Source organism: Gastrolobium bilobum, unplaced genomic scaffold (assembly GCF_033153095.1).
Source record: "Gastrolobium bilobum isolate Gb01-03AN ecotype WA unplaced genomic scaffold, APGP_CSIRO_Gbil_v1 utg1269, whole genome shotgun sequence".
Classification (NCBI taxonomy): Eukaryota; Viridiplantae; Streptophyta; class Magnoliopsida; order Fabales; family Fabaceae; genus Gastrolobium; species Gastrolobium bilobum.
In genome coordinates this window covers 482720-503427 of record NW_026898540.1, presented here as the reverse complement: position 1 = coordinate 503427, position 20708 = coordinate 482720, and the positions used below count along the sequence as shown (strand labels likewise).

General features: G+C 33.9%; 4 protein-coding genes across 4 annotated transcripts; 2 read left to right on the top strand and 2 right to left on the bottom strand.

The window, feature by feature from the left end:
* Positions 1–1916: 1916 nt before the first annotated feature.
* LOC133317246 (uncharacterized) lies at positions 1917–8392 on the bottom strand. The gene is made up of 8 exons (XM_061519086.1): positions 8224–8392; positions 8017–8116; positions 7804–7929; positions 7521–7679; positions 5904–6022; positions 5558–5749; positions 4932–5022; positions 1917–2418 (listed from the first exon to the last, which is right to left on the bottom strand). The coding sequence occupies exons 1-8, from the start codon at positions 8364–8366 to the stop codon at positions 2338–2340; spliced, it is 1011 nt and encodes a 336-aa protein (XP_061375070.1). The 5' UTR covers positions 8367–8392; the 3' UTR covers positions 1917–2337.
* Positions 8393–9433: 1041 nt separating this feature from the next.
* On the bottom strand, positions 9434–13421 carry LOC133317271 (uncharacterized). The gene is made up of 7 exons (XM_061519127.1): positions 13345–13421; positions 12964–13025; positions 12059–12226; positions 11328–11589; positions 11070–11236; positions 10727–10876; positions 9434–10087 (listed from the first exon to the last, which is right to left on the bottom strand). The coding sequence occupies exons 2-7, from the start codon at positions 13006–13008 to the stop codon at positions 9734–9736; spliced, it is 1146 nt and encodes a 381-aa protein (XP_061375111.1). The 5' UTR covers positions 13009–13025; positions 13345–13421; the 3' UTR covers positions 9434–9733.
* Positions 13422–16275: 2854 nt separating this feature from the next.
* Positions 16276–16863, top strand: LOC133317220 (uncharacterized). The gene has a single exon (XM_061519060.1). It carries the CDS (start codon positions 16276–16278, stop codon positions 16861–16863), a length of 588 nt encoding a protein of 195 aa, XP_061375044.1.
* Positions 16864–17180: 317 nt separating this feature from the next.
* On the top strand, positions 17181–17786 carry LOC133317219 (uncharacterized). Its single transcript, XM_061519059.1, has one exon. It carries the CDS (start codon positions 17181–17183, stop codon positions 17784–17786), a length of 606 nt encoding a protein of 201 aa, XP_061375043.1.
* The last annotated feature ends 2922 nt before the right edge of the window (positions 17787–20708 follow it).

Genomic DNA, 20708 nt, shown 5'->3' with positions numbered 1-20708 from the left:
GCAACTTTTTTTTAAGAGTAAATACTTTTTTTGGGTTTTCAACAAAAAAACACTGAATCCATTTTAATCTTTTAGAAAAAAAAGTCAACTTATGATCCCTTTGAAATTTTAGTTCTTTAAAATTGTAGTCCCTCAAAAATTTAAAGAAGACTCATATTAATCCCTCTAAAAGAATTAATATAGATAATTTTTTTCCCTAAGAAATTAAATTGAGTTCCGTATTTTTTTTTGTTGAGGACTCAAAATAGTTTTTTTTTTTTTTTAATTATTTACTAGGTTGTTGAGAAGGCTCAACTGTATATACATATCTTAGACCACATTGGTCTTCCTTTTTACATCATACACTGGTGGTGTAGCTTTTTATTGTTTTGGGTGATCCAATAGAACATGGCCTCAGATTAGATAACTGCCTTAAAGGATCTCACCTCATTTTGTGGGTTTTGATACGTTTCTCCAAACTCAGCCCAGTTTCAGAGCCTAAATAGTTAAACTCATTGACCTCATAAGAGTTCAAGCCTGTGTTACGATGTTACCTTATTTGAAATCAACGAAATTTTGACATTATTCATTATTGACTTGCTTTTACACCAAGCTTTTTATTTATACTACATATGCATTCCCTATTTACTTATATCTAAACCAACTACACTACTAACAATACATAACAGTACACACACGTAATCGTAACATCTTGCCTTGAGTTGAACAAAAAAATTTCCTCGAAGATTGAAGAATATCAAGCATAATGAATAGAGGTTTGGAAATTAAATATAATTTTTAATAGGCAGAACATCAACCGTGAAATCTTAATCATATTGAATATCAGGTTTTAAATAAGAAAAGTGTAACAGCTAGACTTAGTTGTCACATAGAGAGAACAGCATTAATTGGGAAGAACATTAATTCCATCATTTTATCACTTTTAAGTTACGATTTCTGCACAAAACTGAGGTAGTGTGCATTATTTTGCATCCACATATGTCCATACTATGCCAAATTTGTATGTAGCATCATCTCTACTTATTTAAATCTTATACATCAAAAGGGGCATCATAGGCCATCAGAATACATAAAACTCAAAATTCCCTGTATTCATTCCTCTAGATTCTTGCTAGCTACTCAAGCTATTTTTTTGTCATATCTTTTCTTTTTATTATATCGGATTGCCATAGGCTGTGTCTTGCAACTCAATAAAAAAAATTGCACCACGAATTCAAACATGAGATAATTAAAGTTACTATAATACACTCTGGTACTGTATACTTGGCAAAAACTATGGAGATAACCGCCCATACAAGCCTAAGTTGTTCCATCATGTATGTTCTATATACAAGCCTATAGTTTATACTAAGACTAAGTTAAGTTCCACTCAGTGCCGAACCTATTTGGTCGGCCATGTCCGCACTTGAGGACATGAATCCATGGATTTTTTTTTATTTTTTAAACATAGTAGTAAAGCATAATTTGGTTAGATTAGGCTTTGCTTGAATATATAACGAGGGATGGAATGAAAATGAATGGAATACGATGAGATGAAATGGGATGTCATATATTTTATTGAAGATTTTATGATGTCATATAACAAATCAGTTTGATTAAAAAAAAAAGGTGTTGAAAATAATTTTTTTATGTTAAGTTGAAGTTTTTTTCTTTTCTTATTTATATTTTTTGTTTTTTAATACATTTAAAATTTTCTTTAAAAAAAATTTCGAGAGCGCTGCTCCTAAACTCCATCATTAAATGTGCGGACATAAATAATATTTTCTGGATTCACTTCCACTTGGGCTAACTTATAACATACATAAGCGACTACTAAATCTTAGGTAACCCACTAAGATAAGAGTCATAATTCCGCTAAATATTTATTCTGTTTATTTACCAGTGGTACAAGTGTCTATCTCAACTGACCAATAAAATTCCAAGCAAATCATTTTTAGTATTTCATTGCCAACTTTGTGGATTTTTACTACTATTATCATTTTCTCCTCTTTTTCTTTATATATTGATATAATAATATCTAGGCTACGGCATTAATAAGAGTACAGTGCACAAGGATGTGCAATCTAACATTTTTTACACATATCATAAGCCAAGTTTTCATCCTATTCAATTAAGCAAGTAGGCTCTACCTTCAACGCAAGACATAATCAGAGAAAAAGGATAATTAAACTAGTACACATGGTATATGGTAGAAGAAGTAATTACTAGGATGTTACAAAAAGTGCTTTTACACCCTTGACACTAAAGTATATTCATCTTGGAGAAACTTTGGTTCCATTTGACCCCCAAAGAAAGATGAACGGGGAAGGAGCAAATGGATAAAGAGGAGCTACAGCTTTAATTTGCTGAAATTTCTACTGTTACTCCAGGGGTAGGTTCTACAACCTTTGCATCTGGTAACTCTTTCGATAAAAGCTCCTGCATTGATAACCATTTCAAGATAGAATCATTTAGCAAAAAATGAAAAGAAAGAATATAGCTAGAAAGCAATCAGAAACTGTAGAGAAGCTTCGAAGCTATTTTTCATCCCAACACCACACCCAAATTATTAGTAATGGACTAAACAATTACTTCATTGTTCTTTTAGTAATAATAATTTCATTGTTGTTGCACATAAGAAGCACTATCTTTTGCTGGTTAAGAAAGAAAAAGAATGTGAATGCCACAAAGCAAGAACAAAAGTGAAAGGCTGACTTGGTTTAGGTGATTGGAGCCAAATAGTTAAAGGGAGACTGATAATGAAGCAACCAAAGTCAAAAGAAAAACCAACAGGTAAATTTTCAGTGAGGGGTCATGTGTTAGATGACTGATATAAAATTTGCATTTGGAACAATCTAGAAGGAATAAGGTAAAGCTAATTAGGTTAGCAATCTAGAGAGCTAAGTGCAGAGATGTCTATTATGTTCTGTTAAAAAATGATACATTTTCCTAATGGTTAGAAAATCTTTCTCATGTTCTCAGACGACCAATGAAGATTGCTTCTTGGTTTGCCACATGTGCTTTCTGACATAATGGCAAAGAGATTACAGCTTTGGGGATACAAACTTGGATGATGCTGACCATAATATACCAACATTAAAACACTATCCCAACTATGAGCCTCTTCGGAAAGAGTTGTAATTTATAATAACTACAAAGGCAACCAATGTGGCACTATTACAACCCTCCCCTTCATGCTGGTAAATGGATGTCTATTATTCCAGCTCCTCATGTTGGTAAAGTATCATTCCAGTTTAGCTAGGCAGTGAGATCCTAAAACCTCCATGTAGCCCTTTAGTTAAGACATGACAATTGAGCCCTTCATGAAACATATAATAGAATGATCAGTTCACTATCTAATTTCTCCTTAATGAAATGTAATATATCTCAATATGTCTTGTCCTGTCATGCTGAATTAGATTATGAATAATGCTAATGGATGATTTGTTGTTATAAAACAGCTTCATACTTTATTCTAAGGTCATCCAATATATTCTTCATCCGTATTAACTATTAGACTTTGTGTCAACGCTCGAAACTAAATCTCCACACTTGAGTGAGCATACACATTTTGTTTCTTTGTAGCTAAATTTCCACCCAAGAACATACAATAACCAAAGGTTGATCTCCTATCAATGATTAATCATGCATAACAAGCAACCATATATACTTCCATACATAAATTTCCACCCCTTCTAAATAATAATCCTATGTCAGGTGTAGCTTCAAGGTATAGCAGAATTCTGCCTGCAAGTGTCTCAACCTTGGGCCATATATGAATTAGCTACATATATTAGACCTAATCTAGTATATGTCAGATATATCAATTTATCTACCAACCTCTAATATTGAGCTCTATTATCCTTGGGACTTTCTTCATCATTGCCCTTTCTGTGATTCTTCTCAATGAATAAATCAATAGCCTTACACCCTAGCTTCACAGTCTCCCTAAGAAGGCCAAAAACATATTTCCTTTAAGAAATTAAGATGCCTTGTTTGGAGTAAGAAACTTCAATCCAAGGAAGTGTTTTATCCTCCAAGATCTTTCATCTCAACCATGGCTTTATTAGTTATTTCTTAGCTAAGCCGTTACCTGATATAATAATGTCACCAACATACACAAGTAGGATAGTGAGTTTACCTTGTTATGTATGCTTTAAAGAGAGAGTATGATCACCCTAACTTTGTCTATATCCCAAAGACACCATTGCTTTTAGAATCTTCCAATCCATGCACAAAAGGACTGATGCAATCCATACCAAGCCTTTTTAGATTACACTTTTTATTTCCTCAACTAGGGGGAATTATATCTAGGTGAAATCTCCATATAAATTTCCTCCTCTAAGTCTCCATGATGGAAAACATTATTAACATCGAACTGTTGCAAGTCCCACACATAGTGAGAAGCAAGAGAGAGCAAGAGTCTTAAAAGTGTTTAACTTTGCTACTAAGCAAATATCTCCTGGTAGTTGATTCATTAAGTCCATATTAATATTAATAGAGCTTAGTTCTTTGTCTTTTATAACACAGCAACACACACCATATATCAATGTTATGTTCTATTACTCAGTGTTTGTTCTCTCTTTTCTTTATTCTTAACCAAAATTCCTATAATTTCAACAATATATATATATATATTAGTGATAGGAAGTATAGATGGATGACTATTGGATCATTACCATTGCTCCTTGCCATTTTTTATGACTGTAGCTAGGACAACTATTGTTATTGGACAATAGTTTGGATGCTCCTTTTTTGGATGACTTACGTATTATGTTCCATTTTTTGGATACTTATAGTTTGAATTATTATTATAATAATATAGTTTTGGTGTTTCAGTGTGTTTTTGGAACTATAATCTTCAGATGCCATTTTGTGATATTCAGATACCATTTCAGATACAAAAATCATATATTGAGCAACTTATCAATAACAACCAAAATAAATCTAACCTTAAATGATTCTACTGTTCCTTCAGTCTGAACTATGCTTGCAAGAAGCCCTTTGCTATCAAGGTCTCCATTTTTCATTGGCACAATGAACCTATCAAACATGGAAAGAGCATCTAAGATATACGTAGAGAACTATGAAATACAGTGAAACTTCTAACAAGAAATATAAAAGGTCAAAATCACCAAAATGAGCTAAAGTTCAAATGTATTCTTCCAAAGGAACCAAAAAATTATAGGGAAAATTTCCCAAAATAAATTCTTGGAAGAATATTTCAATTCAAGAACAATTTAACCTTTTAACTAGTTAATGATATTCAAAGAGGGGTTAAGGAGTAACCACTAATCGACGTAATTAATCAATTAAGTGGTTAATTGTTCGTAAATTGTAAATATTTGTTACCTGGAATTTCCTTTTCCGAGTTCCCAAAAACATATTCATGCAAATACCTTCTTTTAATGTTGCTATTTAATAGCAAAAGTAGTCATTTAGTTGTTCTAGTATCAAAAAAATAACAATTTTTTTCATTTTATTCTTTTGCATGAATGAAATTTTTGGGTCTTTTACAATGACCCATTTGAATTGAAGAGAATTTTTGGTGATTCTGCCTGTAAATACAAAATCTTACTTGGCTCGAAGCAGCTTTGCAAGTTTCACTGCATCTTCTTGTCCTGAAACCAAGGTAAACTTTGGCAAAAGCTGCTTTATGACTGGCGTGATCACAATATCTGCCTTTTCCTTCTCAATGAAACTTTGATTATATACACAGTGGGGTTCATAGTAGAGAGACAATTGTCCTTGTTGGGATCTAACAAGATACCTACAACACATGCAGCACAAAACCATTATATTCTATTGAATAGCACTTGAATGAAAATATGAAAGGATAACAAACCAACAAATAAGGTGGAAATAAAACCTAATACACAAATGCATTAGATAAAAATAGCTAGAAATATTTTTGCAGTAGTTACCCATTCTCAGGGCGCTGCCAAGGAGGTCCAAGAACTGGTCCTGCTGTAGCCTTAACATTGACCTTAGAACCATAATTTGTTTCAATATCAGAGCTCTGTCCAGGCTCTATATATGTAACCTGAAATTAACTGAAACTAAGTCAAAACTTAAGCCGTAAACCAATGATTTCTCAACAGAAAATATGATTCAGTGCTTCATGTATACTTCAGGTTTCAATTACATGCTAAATGTTGACAGGATACAGTGGTGATTAGGATTGAAGCATGGTGTTAAACCCAGATGACAAATTGGAGAAAAGAAGGCACAACTACATAATCAGAGATGTAAAAGTGGACAAAAACACATGTAGCCGTGCACAGTTAAGAAAATCAATGGCATAGAAGACAATTCAAGCATCTTAAAAAGGGCAAACCCCGATGCATAAGGCTTCCCGACTATGCGAGGGTAAGGGTGAGGGTTGATTGTACGCAATCTTACTACTGCTCCATGGCTTGCCCTCACAAGAGTCACAACTCAAGCTTTTGTTTGGAGAAAAATACATTCCAAGGGCAAGTGCAGGGAACCGAATGCACCAAAAAAAATATTCTCTTTTTCTTAAAAGAGCATACTAAACTGCACATTTTAGGGTACATGTTCACAATCATGATTCCTGGAAGGGGTAGTTATGGACCTGGTCTCAGACTCTCAGTACTGGGGCACTCTTTGCCCTTCAAGAACAATGCTGGAGACCAAAAAAAGAGAGAGAAAAAGTAAGCACAACAGCCAACATGACAAAGATCAAGGCATCCTGATATTTGAAATTGGCAACTGATCATTGATAGATACTGCCCCATAAAAACAGTATATCCATAAAACTCCATAGTCATTCGAGAAAGTAACTTCAGCCAGGTCTTTTACTTTTTCAAACCTACATGGAATTTCATGGCTTTATTCCATTCCCATAACATCACAGCCCAGGTTTTCTGTCAAATTTTGCAGTTAATATAGAAGAAAGCCTCCATGGCTCCACGTGTTATACAAGCTTTTATTTCCATCAACATAATAGCATCCATTTCTCCACTGTTCAACCAATTTAGCTTAAATTCTATTCCCTTTTCTCCATAATAGCTTAATTATTTGTTTCTCTTGTCTTTCAGTTCACAGCCTTTTCAATATAGTTTAGATCTGTTATTTTTGTACATGCTCTTTTTTCTCATGGCCAAAATTAATGTTTTCAAAATAAGGATGACAGAAACAGTAAGATTTTCATTCAAATGTATTCTTCTATGTTCCATCACATTGTCTTCATATTGAACAATGAACAATACAGCAGTTTCTGTATCAAACGCGTTTTCATATCAGTTCCTTCAAAGTGTAATAAATGATGCGCATAGCAGTGGAGGCTCTCATTAAGAACAATTTAACCCCCTTCAGTACAATCTAATTAGTCACCAAAGTACATCAGACCATTGTATCATTCAAAATCCTCAAACCATGTTATATTTACAATCAAACTACATAAATTAGATATATCAAGATGAAACAAGGAAAAGGTTCAAATTCAAATATATATATATATATATAAGGCTTTTCACCAGCCAAAGGAAAGAAGGATAGAAAGAACATATCATACTTACATTTCTGAAAAGAGGATCCAACAAGGCCTTGGCATTAGGAGTTGCTATGACTCTAGTGTTTGGAAATTTCTGAGAGAAAGGCTTCAAGGTCTTCAAATGGCAGTGATCATCAAGGCTTTGAGTAATGAGTAAGCAGTCGATTTCTGGAAGATCACTGAGCTGTACTATAGAAGCAAATGGTTCATAACAAGATCATGAATTTCCACTGGGAACAGGATAACACAAAAGCATAGCAAGTAGGTAAATCCTAATCAATAAGTAGCTAGCATCCATCAAAAGGTACCTGGAACTTCTTTAACACTTTCTTAGCAGCATCATAAAGCCAAGGAATTCCAAAATCCAAGTTGCCCACCAAAATTGGATCAACCAATATGTTTGCCCCACCAACATTCCACAGCCAACTATTTCCCTAAATCCAACACTTCACCCATGTCAAAAAGTTAAAAACAATCAAACTCAAGACAAGTTAAGGGTAAATAAGAACCATAAAACCCACCTCTAAATATGTCAGTTTGAAGACATCATCATCAGTTGAAGAGAAACTGGACCCAACTGTGTTCTCTTCTGACACAACAGCAGAAACATTCCAAACCCACCTGCAACCACTTACCTCTGATTGATTACTCCTCCAAGCTTAAACTTCAAACTAGAGAGAAACAGTTAACAATGGACCATGAAGAAGTAGATAGACACAAAAACTGACCTTGATGTTGAAGTCTTTAATGCAGTGGAACTAGTGCAAAGACTAGAGATAAAACTGGTGGATGAGAAAACGGGTTGCAAGAGTCTTCTTCTGGGATGACAAGGTTTGTTGAGAGGAAGAGAATTGCACTGTAACGTTGTCATGGTTGATGGTATACTCTCACTGACACTTCAGTTTAACTTCACCACTCAACTCAACCACCACCCACTATATATTCATTGTTGTACGATGACATATGTTCCAAAGTGTGCCACTTGTCGCATGTTGACCCACAACATCAAACTGTTGTTCTCCATGCTTCTTTCATCTAAATTTTCAGCCCAACCCCACAATCTCATTGCACTTGCTCTTCGTAATTAATATTCTAATTCCTAGCAAGCACATTATTTATGTACAATATTTCAGCTTCAAATATCATATATTATTTTTTTTTATTTTTTTTATATTACTTGAATGGTAAAAACAATAACATGAAAAAGATGTAAGAGAATGACTGCAAAAGCTTTTCTTGTTGAGGTTTGTATACTTTTTTTTTTTAATAACAATTGTGTAGAAAAACCGTGATTTTTTTTCCCCTTAGGTTGGTTTTTTTTTTCTTTTTTAATACATTTGATATTATAACAAATTTTATAACTGTTGATAAAAGATGGCCAGGCGCATATAATTTCCTTTGAAATTTCCATGAAATGGGAAGAGATTAGCCTATTAGAAATGCATATGCGATTGTTCCAACTCATTCATTATTGGATTACAAAAAACATAAATATAGAAGTAAAAAATTAGGACAGAAATTTGGAGCTTTACGTGTACAAAGAAAAAAAAAAGTTTCAAATATGAATTAAGTCATTAATATACACTTACAGAAATTATATTAATTTATGGGTTCATTTTTTCTACAATCAATGTAGATAATTTATCTACATTGAACCCAAAACGACATCATTTTGAGAAGAAAATCAAGATATTTTTGTAATTATAATTTATTTCAGAGTTATAATAATCTTTTTTATTATAATTTTTTAATTTTTCAACCCAAAATGACGTCCTTTTGATAACGAATGTAGATAACTTAAACATTAAAGCCTTAATTTATTTGCCCTATAATTCGTAGAGTTAGTATAGATGTTTCAAAAACTAATTGAAAAGAATACTCTTCAGGGTTGAGTTTGAGCATATCACAATATGTTAAGGTAAATTAAGGATAGCTTAATCCATGAATCAATAGCATGTTGCAATTTTGACACATGCTGGTTCCCACAATTTAATTCTGGCAAAACTTTTGGCCAGCCAAGCTCTACACAATAAAAGAGGAGCAAGGACATAACATGATGAGTACATTTCAGATACCAAATTGAGGAGTAAAAGTGTAAAACAGAAAGGAAACAAGATATCCTTTGATGAGCCATAACCATTTTTTTTCAATTTCCCAACCGGTTCGTGAGAAATCCAATTACTCCAGTTCAAGCACCAGAGCCATGACCAAATAGATGTGCTTAACGTGATTTTTCCTCTACCCTTGAATCTTGAAAGAAAGTTGTCTTTCCCATCTTTTTGGACTGTAAGGTATAAAATTGACTATTTTATGACCTTCAGGCAAGGGTAACTCATCTCCTGATGGGATCTTCTCAAACCAAACTAAATCATTCTCATGTACAAACTTTCTTAGCACTTCGGAAGCATCATGAATTTGCTTTTGGTAAATAGATCTCCAAGGCTCTTCTCCTGGTATCTTCTTTTTTACATTAATCAATGTTGAACCAAGAACTCCAATAGCAGCCCCTATTTGCCCAGAAGCCTTCAGGCTTTCTGCAACATATTGCTGACCTTTCAACTCGTGTAAGCATTTGCAGAAAGATATAAAATCCTGCACATATGAAAGGGTAATGGAAGATCAAAAGGGAAAAACAAACATAAAATTATTAACATAGGCAATACAGGAGAGGAGAGAAAGGAGACTGCCTTAATCAGAACATGTTCATCAACAAGAAATCTAACAAAATAGCATCTTATATCTAAAATTGGGCTTCTCCACCCTCCGTGTGTGCGTGTATGCACGTATGCGCATGGGGTGTGTGTGTGGGCAAAGACATGTGTCACACCCTATTCCCTTTTAGATAGTTGTATATATAAATTGTTGCATGTCAGTTGCTTTTCCTCCTTCAGTTTTTTCTCCTTTTAAACAAAATTGGAAAGAAAACAATGTCAAAAGAGAAAGAATGGTATTATTTTTGAGCAAATATTTTACTCTGGAATAATCCCTCCCTACATTTTGTCTATAGACATTCCACATAAACGGATCTCTCAGTTTACTACTATACCTTTAAGCCATGGTTTACATGTCATTTGTGAACAATTATGCACATTACCTACCAGGCTATTTTGACACTTAGGAAAGTATACTAGTTCAGAATTTGCATCAAATGAAACTCTATAATGAGATAAGATGCAGAGTTGCAGACAATGATGATGATTTCTATCAATATGAAAAGGCAAATAGCCATACCAATAAGCGTGATGAAATGTCTTTGCACTGCTTGACAACTGTATGAAAAACCCCAATAGCTTCTTCAAGAAAAATTGTAACACCATGATGCAACTTTGCCAGGAGACTTGAAGAAGTGCCTTTCTCTTCAGCCTTCCTTACAGTTACAGCCTATTAGACAAATATTACATATCAGTTATTAACAACCAAAAACTTGCTGAACTTCATTTTTTTAAACTGGAAAAATTAATATGAAAATTTTCATATATAATGTAACCAAGTTTCGTGATATGACTGTTTAAGTCTGCTGCAATGACGCAAAAACAAAACAAAACAAAATAAAAAATTGCACCACAACACCAACCTGGGCCTCAGCCAAGCAAATGAGGCTCATAATGGTGGATACTGCAGCAAGAGCTTCTGGTGACTTTTCTGGTGGCAACTCAGGCTGTAAGGGGGGAAGAACATCATGTGCCAGGTGATGATAAATGCCAGCAGCTTGTCTGAAAAGGGTGGCAGACTGAACCAAATCTACAGAACAAACAGCTATGCCATATATAAACATATTCAACAGGACAAGCTACTCTTGGAAGATGGGATTTCAAGCTTTTCAAACACATACCATCTGACAGAACTTCTAAAGCCCTCTCTCGCAGGATTCCACCATAAAGAAAAAGGGTCATACCAAGCTCAAATCGTAAATTGTCAATTTGGAAAAATTTAGGGCCCTTGAAATTGAAGAAAGAAGATGAGCTCAGAGCACTACTCCAGCGTATCTTAAGAGCGGAGGTCCATTGAGCCATTTGATTTTTGGTGCTTATTCCATCAGCATAAGGAAACAAATTTGCCAATAATGGTAGATACTGCTCTATTTTGTGAATATCCTGATGCAGACAGAACAAATAAAATAAAATAAACTTATTTACACAGTATGACACCAATTCATCACTATTGCTAAAAATTTGATGATTTACAATATACTGACTACAAGGGTCTAAAACAGTGTTGGTCATACAAATACACCAGAAGAGAATGTGCGGAATTGCATCAGGCCATTCTCAAGTCATTACACAATGACCTAATAAGGTCCACATTTAACAACAAATGGGAATGAAAGGGTGGAATCTGTTCTTTCCTTCCCTTCCATGAGCTTGATGTTAACATTAACTTACAGGACTTTGTTAGCATTATTTACAAAAAAAAAAAAAAAAAGGACACAGTTTAACACAACTGGAATCATATTGCTAACAAGAAAAATACACTTGGAATCAAGGATCAAGATTATTGTCATTTGCATATTGTGCACAGAACAAGGGGAGTAAAAGGGTTCTTACAGACAGCATATACAGTTACCTGTTCATGGCGAGATACAAACCCTCCATACATTTCTCTCGCAATAGCTTCTGTAATGGTGCGGCTCTCATTGCTAGACTCTTCAATTGCTCTACGCTTTGAGCTTAATTCCTTAAGATGCTCAAGCGTTGCAGAATCACATGCAGCATATATATCCTCAAACACTATCTAACAACATGAAAATCGATAATCAGTGCTACTAACTAATAATGATGAAGTCATCATTCCTCATACAAGACAAAAGTACTTATTTTAATATGAGTTTTGGCAACAAATAACGCAAATACTATCATATACTAAACCAAAGAATATATGAACCGACTAAAAACAGAACTATAGCATGGGGCAGAGCTGCATTGATGCATACACCAAAGTTCAATTTTTTTTGGTATACATCAGTAGTTATATATGCAGTGAATATTTCAATATCAACAACAGAATTTTGTTGCAATACAATTCATAACTACAAAACCAAACCTAGTTTGCTCAGTAAAACAAAGTCAAAACAATGCAGTTAGTGAAAGTATGCCTACTCAATTGCTCATACTAATACTCAACATGTTCCTAAGATCATCTCATACAAGAAGACAATATGAAGGAAAGTTTGCCAATTTATCCAAGTATTAAGATTATAATTTGCAAAAATATATGGGTAAGACCTCATAGAATCGACCATGTCCTTACCCTTCAAAGTCGGGGAGCCTGTGTATCATGATTTACCCTTTTTATTAAGTTTATAATTTCTTCCTTCTAATCTTCTCCAATTCCATTGTACTAAGTAAACCATGTACTAATCAACAATCAATATCACTGACCCAGAAATCAAAATCATGTAAAACTCCAACTATTTAAAAAAAAAAAAAAAAAAAAAAAAAAAAAAAAAAAAACCCGTTTAGCCAAAATACCTGTTTAGTTTTCAGCTTTGACGGCTGTACAAAATGCAGCATCATTTTCAGCCCCTTCAACTCTATATAAACCGCACCAATATCCAATCAACACAACAAAGGACAATCAAGAACAACTCCAAAAGTTGAATTTCCACAAGAACCTAGCTTTCCCCGCCTCTTTAACCGGCACTTATGTGCATTATAAAAATGGGAATTCCACAAAACCCAAAAAGGAAAAAATATATATATACTGAAACTAAAAAAGAAAATGAAGCGAAAAGAAGAACACCAATGAATATTTACGAAGTCCAAACTCTAGTGGGATTTTAACAAAGTCTGAAACTTTAGAGCAAACCACAGAAAACCCATAATCCAAAAACTGATAGAAGAAAACAGTACCCGCTTAGATTGCGGAATTGTGGTTGCGAGAAACAACAGCCGTGGAATTATTATTTATTAACATTAATTGAATTATAAAGTTTTATTTTTATTAATTTAATTTTGTGGGTCATTTTCTGGTACAGTTTCTGGTTCATTTCGTTTACTTCGCCAGTAAGATTACAAGATAGTCATTGGAATCTTGAAGAGACACTCGTGTGGGTCCATGGACCCCCCAGAAGCGGAGTTATCTTTATCCAATGAGTTTTGACCTGTTCTTGAGCTTAGGCCGTTGAGTTTTTCTTATTTCTTATTGTAATATCAAAAAGTCAATGAATTAGGGTTTTTCTTTAATATCTTATCTAATTGTTACCAAATCACGCTCATTAAATTAGATGTCAATATAAGATTGGAATATAAATAATATAAAATTAGATGTCATTAAGTCACAATGCATCAAAATCAAACTATTTGAATAATCCATAAAAAAAAAAGAAAAAATGTTTCTGCAGTTAATGCAGATAAGTTATCTGCATTTATTCTCAAAACGACTTCGTTTTGATATTGAAATCTTAAAAATTATAAATATAAAGACTATTATAACCCTGAAATAAATTAAAATTACAAATATACCATGATTTCCGCCCCAAAACGACGTCGTATTGGACTTACTGCAAATGACTTATCTGCAGTAAATGCAGAAAAAGCGAACCCAAAAAAAATTATAGTGGAATAATGGAACATGGATAACGAATCAATATAGTGAGGCATACAAAAATGTGAATTAATTTATGCTATTAAATTATCTTTGTCCATATAAATCACATAATCCATATATCTAGAATATATGGATTATCAAGACGACTCCTCTAAGGGCTTGTTTGGGAGTTAGTTTTGTGAGTGAAAGGAAAGGAAGGAGAATGTTTTATTAATCTCTTCCTTTGTTTGTGAGTTTAAAAAAGTGAAGGGAAAAAATTGAGGAATTTCACAAAACTCTTCTTGTTCTTAAAATTAAAGTTTTCCCATTTTGAGGGATTTTAACTCCCAAACAAAGAAAAAGAATACCCTCGATTTTCCTTCCCTTCCCCTTGAATACCTCTCATTCCCTTCCCCTCCCTTCCCCTTGAATACCTCTCATTCCCTTCCCCTCCAAACTCCCAAACAAATCCTAAGATGATGAGATATTTTTCAATGAGGCTCCTTAGGGATGTATAAATCTTTCAAACTATACTTTAAGGAAAAATAGATAGGTGTGGGCATTTGTGTCTTGTCTCTTAAGGCTATGATGGTTAAACATTGTTTATATAGAAGACTAGGATAACTCTTATTCTCTGAAGTGCTATTTTCATAATAGTTACATACTTTTGGATTTTTTTTTTGGATACATTAAGAAAGATAAAAATAAAAGGAAACTTACAAACTTTCAGACAACATTATTCTCAAGAGACTCACTCCTATTGCATCCTCGTGTAGAAGATTTACATAACCCACCAGTGGAGTAGATAATTCATGCAAGTCCCAATATTTGTCTATCTGTGTGTGTGGATAACCAATCGCCTAGGATTTGTTATTCTCTGTATCGCTTTTGGTATGATCAGGTTTTCAAATAGGTTCTAATTCAAGGCTCCAAACTGTCGCAGAGTAGGTTTCAAGCATCTTGTATTCCTTATCTAGATTTTTCAATATCGTTTTTCCTTTATCTGTCATAGTTAGATTTGGTCTATGTGTTTGTGCCTGAGTTCAACGTGTGCCACTTGCTATCTTGCTTAAGTCATTCTTAGTTGTCAAGGAAGCTTAATTGGGATGAAGTCTAACGTTCAAAGTTGGAGACTTCTCCACGTCAGTTATGGATTTCTCTCTCTCTTTTATTTCTTCACTTGCTTATACTAACTACTGTTCCTTTTCCTTAATACCCTCGTTTAATGTCGTTAAGGTAATGATTTTGTCTTGAAGGACATTGAACCTCAAACCATTAGAGTTTTGAATTACCAACTGCTTGGCGTTACCTTTCATATTCACCTATTTTGGTTTCTCTCTTAACTTCTGTTTAACCGTTACTTTTTCTCTTAATTGCGCTTGTCTTTCGTTGCCTTCGTCAGCACTGACGATGTAGCTTTAGCCTTATTCTCTCGAGGCAGCTTTTGCACATCATCCATTCTCCAAATTCTTCCTCCTTTCTTTATTTTTGGTTTTCTACATTCGATCGTTCGTGCGTCTCACTTGTTAAAATTCAAACTCAATTTTTCTCTTACTTTTTTCCCACCACTAAAGAATTAAAATTCAAATTGAATTTCTCCACCACAAATCTATAAACTTATGGAACCTTGTATAGAGACTTATGGATTCTTGTAGAAATTTAAGGAAGCTTGTGGAAAATTATGGCTTACACTTTATCCATTGCTAAGTCATGATGAATTGGAAACATTAGTTATACATCAAACTAGAAGCATCATAAAGCCTTATCTATATATGAGTTGTACTTAGTGTGTGGCTATTATAAGTTGTCAAAATCAATTTAAAGTCTACAAAGTAAGAATAATCAAAGGAGATAGAAACTAATGATTGTAATAGGTTGTCAAGTTCTGCCATGTGTATGTATATATATAGGTGTGTTGTATGTTAGGCATTTAGATGTAAGAATAGAAAGTGTGTAAAATGTGTGAGAAAAGAAAGTGTTGAAACACTTGTGAGAGAAGAGGAATAGAGATTTGTGAGAAATACAAATAGAGATTAGTGTTGTAATATTTTGTTCTTGAGTGAAAATTTTATATAGTAAAAACTCTTCTTCTATTGTACTTGATCTATTCTTATTATTCTATCTCTAACAAGTTGACAAAGATAAATTATGAAAACTAGAGCACTCACATAAAGACTCTACTGGGTTCATAAGATGTTTGGGATCTTATTGAAACTGGATATTCAAAACTCGTAGATGCAGTCGCTGAAGCAGCAATGACCGATGCACAAAGAATGACACTTAAAGAATCACACAGGAAAGACAAGAAGGCTATTTTCTTAACTTTTCAAGGTATTGATGAATCGACCTTTGAAAAAATATTATATGTGAAGTCTTCCAAAGCAGCATGGGAGATTTTGCAGAAGTCCTGCCAAGGAGCCGACAAAGCCAAAAATGTGTGTCTCCAATCACTCAAAGCTGAGTTTGAAAACCTAAAGATGCAAAGTGGAGAGCCAATTACAGATTATGTCTCACGAGTGCAAAAGGTGGACATAAAAATGAAAAGGAATGGAGAAACTTTGGATGAAGTTAGAATAATGGAAAAAGTGTTAAGATCGTTGGCAAGGAAGTTCGATTATATCGTCACCGCTATTGAAGAAGCAAAAAACATGTCAGCCATGTCTATCGATGAACTTATGGGTTCCCTTCAAGCTTACGAGCAAAGAATGAATCTAAATGAAGGTTCTAGCAATTTGGAGCAAGCTTTGCAAAGCAAGTTATCATTTGATGAAAATCAAGCTAGCAGCAGCTTTGGAGGTGGCAGAGGAAATCATGGTGGATACAGACGTAGCTACAACACTTGAGAGGCAAATTCAATGTTCGAGACAATCGTTAGGGATGCGATAGACGTGGAAAATCAAATATAGGACTTAAAGATGATTCAGTAGCATATAGACGTGGTCAAGGCATATACAATCATGGAAGAGGACAAAGTAGAGGTCGAGGTCAAGGATTCATGACTAAAGAAGGAAGCAAATTTCAACAAGGAGGTGACAAATCTCAGTTGCAATGTTATAATTGCAACAAGTTTGGCCATCTCAGTTACAAATGCAGATAACACCCTAAAGTTGCAGAGAGAAGTCATTATACTGTAAATGAAGAGAAAGCTGATGAACTGGCCATGTTATTCACTTATAAAGGTGAGGAATATAGTAGCAAAGATGTATGGTACCTCGATACTAGAGCAAGCAACCATATGAGCGGAAACACGGAGTTATTCACAAAGTTGAACGAGAATGTTCAAGGAGAAGTAACTTTTGAAGATCCATCAAATGTTCCAATCAAAGGCAAAGGAAAGATTATGATTTTCACAAAGAATGGGGATAGAAAATACATTTCTGATGTCTTCTATATCCCATCTTTGAAAAGTAATCTCCTTGGTTTTGGTCAGTTTTTGGAGAAAAGATACAATATTCACTTGAAGAATAATTCTCTCATCATTAGAAATCAAAAGGGAGAATTGATTGCAAAAGTCGATATGACAAGAAATTTCATATTCAAGCTAAACATCCAGAGGAAAGAAATAAGATGCATGAAGTCCATCACAAAAGATAGTTCATGGTTGTGGCATCTCAGATTCTGTCATCTTGGACTCACTGGCCTAAAATTGTTGTCAAAAGCAAATATGGTGAATGGATTGCCACAAATAAATCATCCATATCAGTTATGTGATAGTTGTATGAAAGGAAAGAAGCACAAACAAAGCTTTAAAGTTGGCAAGTCATAGAGAGTTAGAAGACCATTGCATCTAGTCCACTTGAATATAGTTGGTCCATTTGACATTCTGTAACTTGAAGGAAACAAATACTATATCATTTTCATTGATGATTTCAGCAAAAAAGTTTGGGTGTATCTGATTAAAGAAAAATCAGAAGCCCTTGACAAATTCAAGGAATTTAAAGAAATGGTGGAGAAGTAAAGTGGTCAGTATCTGAAGATACTTAGAACAGATAAAGGAGGTGAATACACTTCCAAATTATTTGAAGAATTATGTAGTCAACATGGAATAATTCATCAGTTAACAGTTGCCTACATGCCACAACAAAATTGGATTATAGAAAGAAATAATTGTATAATTCTTGATATGGCGAGGAATATGCTAAAGGAAAAGCACTTTCCAAGAACATTTTGGGCTGAAGCTGTTAATTGTGCTGCTTACTTATTGAATTGATGTCCAATAAAAAGCGTAAAGTTCAAGAAGCCAAATAAAGCATGGAGCGACAAGAAACCAGAAGTAAGTCATTTAAGAATCTTTGGTTGCATAACGTATGTCCATATTTCATATCAAAAGAGAAAGAAGCTATATGAGAAAAGGGAGAAATGCATTTTCATTGGCTATGATTATAGGAGTAAAGCTTACAGACTCTACAATCATCTAACGAAAAAGGTAATCATCTTAAGAGACGTAGAGTTTGATGAAGCTGAATATTGGAGATAGAGTAATAAGGAAAGAAAAGTTGAAGGTTTATTCTTTAAAGATGATGATGACTCAGAAGAACTGATAATTCAAGACAGAAATACTCCTCCACCAAGTCCTACTACAACAACACCTGCATATACACCATCAACATTAGGAAGCACCAACAACAATTCAAGGGGAGCATCAGCAAAGATGAGAAGCTTAAGTGATATCTATGATGCTATAGATCCAGTGCAAACTACACTTGATTATTCATTATTTTGTTTAATAGCCGAATGTGATCCAATAACATATGAAGAGGGTGCATAAGATGAAAAATGGAAGAAATCCATGAATAAAGAAATTATTGCAATCAAAATAAATGATATATGGGAGCTCAACTATGCCTAAGGAACATAAGCCCATCGTAGTAAAGTGGGTGTACAAGATAAAGACCTATCAAGAAGGGAAGGTGGAGAAGTAAAATGCGAGATTGGTGGCTAAAGGCTACAGGAAGAATATGGAGTTGATTATGAAGAGGTGTTTGCGCTTGTTGCAAGGATTTACACTATCAGATTTCTTATAGCAGTTGCATCAAAAAAGCAATGGAAGATATATCAAATGGATGTAAAATCGGCCTTCCTTAATGGTTACCTGGAAGAAGAAGTTTGCATTAACAAATCACCAAGTTATGTTAAAAAAGAAGATGATAAAATTTATCAATTGAAGAAGGCACTACATGAATTGAAGCAAGCTCCAAGAGCTTGGAACACAAGGATAGGTGAATATTTTCAGAAAAATGGATTTGTGAAGAGTCCATAAAAGCATGATTTATAACAAAGAAGCGTGAAGATGGAGATATGATGGTAGTTTATCTTTACGTAGATGATATGATATTCACGGGAAATAATCCAGGTATATTTGTTGAGTTTAAGAAAGTTATGACTAAATATTTTGAAATGATAGATATTGGAGAGATGTCTTATTTTCTTGTAGTTGAAGTTAAACAAATGGAGGAAGAATTTTTATGTCACAAAGAAATATGCACAAGAGATATTGAGCAGGTTTAGAATGAAAGATTATAAGCCTATATCTACAACAATAGAAGCAGGAATGAAGTTGAAAGCAGACTCAAATAGAGAACTGGCAAACTCAACACTATTCAAGAGTTTGGTCGGAAATTGAGGTACTTGACTTTCACTCGACCAGATATCATGTTTGCAGTTGGCCTAGTTAGCAGATATATGGAGCAGCCAAACTAAGATCACTTCAGTGCAGCAAAAAGAATTTTGAGATACATCAAAGGTACCATTGATCATGGCTTATTCTATATGCATTCCGAATAATCAAAGTTAATTGGCTATTCCGATAGAAATTATGGTGGAAACATAGATGATTGAAAAAGCACTTCAGGATATGCATTTCACATCGGCTCAACAATATTTTCATGGTTATCAAAGAAAATATGAAATGTTGCTCTCTCATCATGTGAAGCAGAATATATTGCAGCAGCATGCATATGTCAAGCAATTTGGTTAAAGAATATTTTGAATGAGTTGCATCAGAAGCAAGGAGATCCAATCATTATACATGTGGATAATAAGTCTGCAATATCACTTGCAAAGAATCCAGTCTCCTACAGTCGAAGCAAGCATATCGACACGAAGTACCATTTTATTCAGGAGCAAGTTAAAAATAAAGTTGTAGAATTAGTCTACTGCATAACTAAAGAACAACTTGTAGATATTTTCATAAAGCCATTGAAAACAGAGGTGTTACACAAACTCAAAGACATAATTGGTATGCAAAATCAAGTTTGAGGGGAAGTGTTAGAATTCAAACTTAATTTCACTTTTACTTCTTTCCCACCACCAAAGAATTCAAATTCAAATTGAATTTCTCCACCACCAATCTAGAAACTTATTGAATCTTGTAGAGACTTATGGATGCTTGTAGAAATTTAAGGAAGCTTATGGAAACTTATGGACTACACTTTATCCATTGCCAAGTCATGATGAGTTGGAAGTCTTATCTATACATTAAACTATAAGCATCATGAAGCCTTGTCTATATATGAGTTGTACTTAGTGTGTGGTTATTATAAGTTGTCAAAACCAATTTGAAGTCTACAAAGTAAGAATGGTCAAAGGATGTGGAAATTAGTGATTATAATAGGTTATCAAGTTAAAGTTGAACTCTCCCATGTGTTGTATGTTAGGAATTTATATGTATGAATAGAAAGATAGAAAT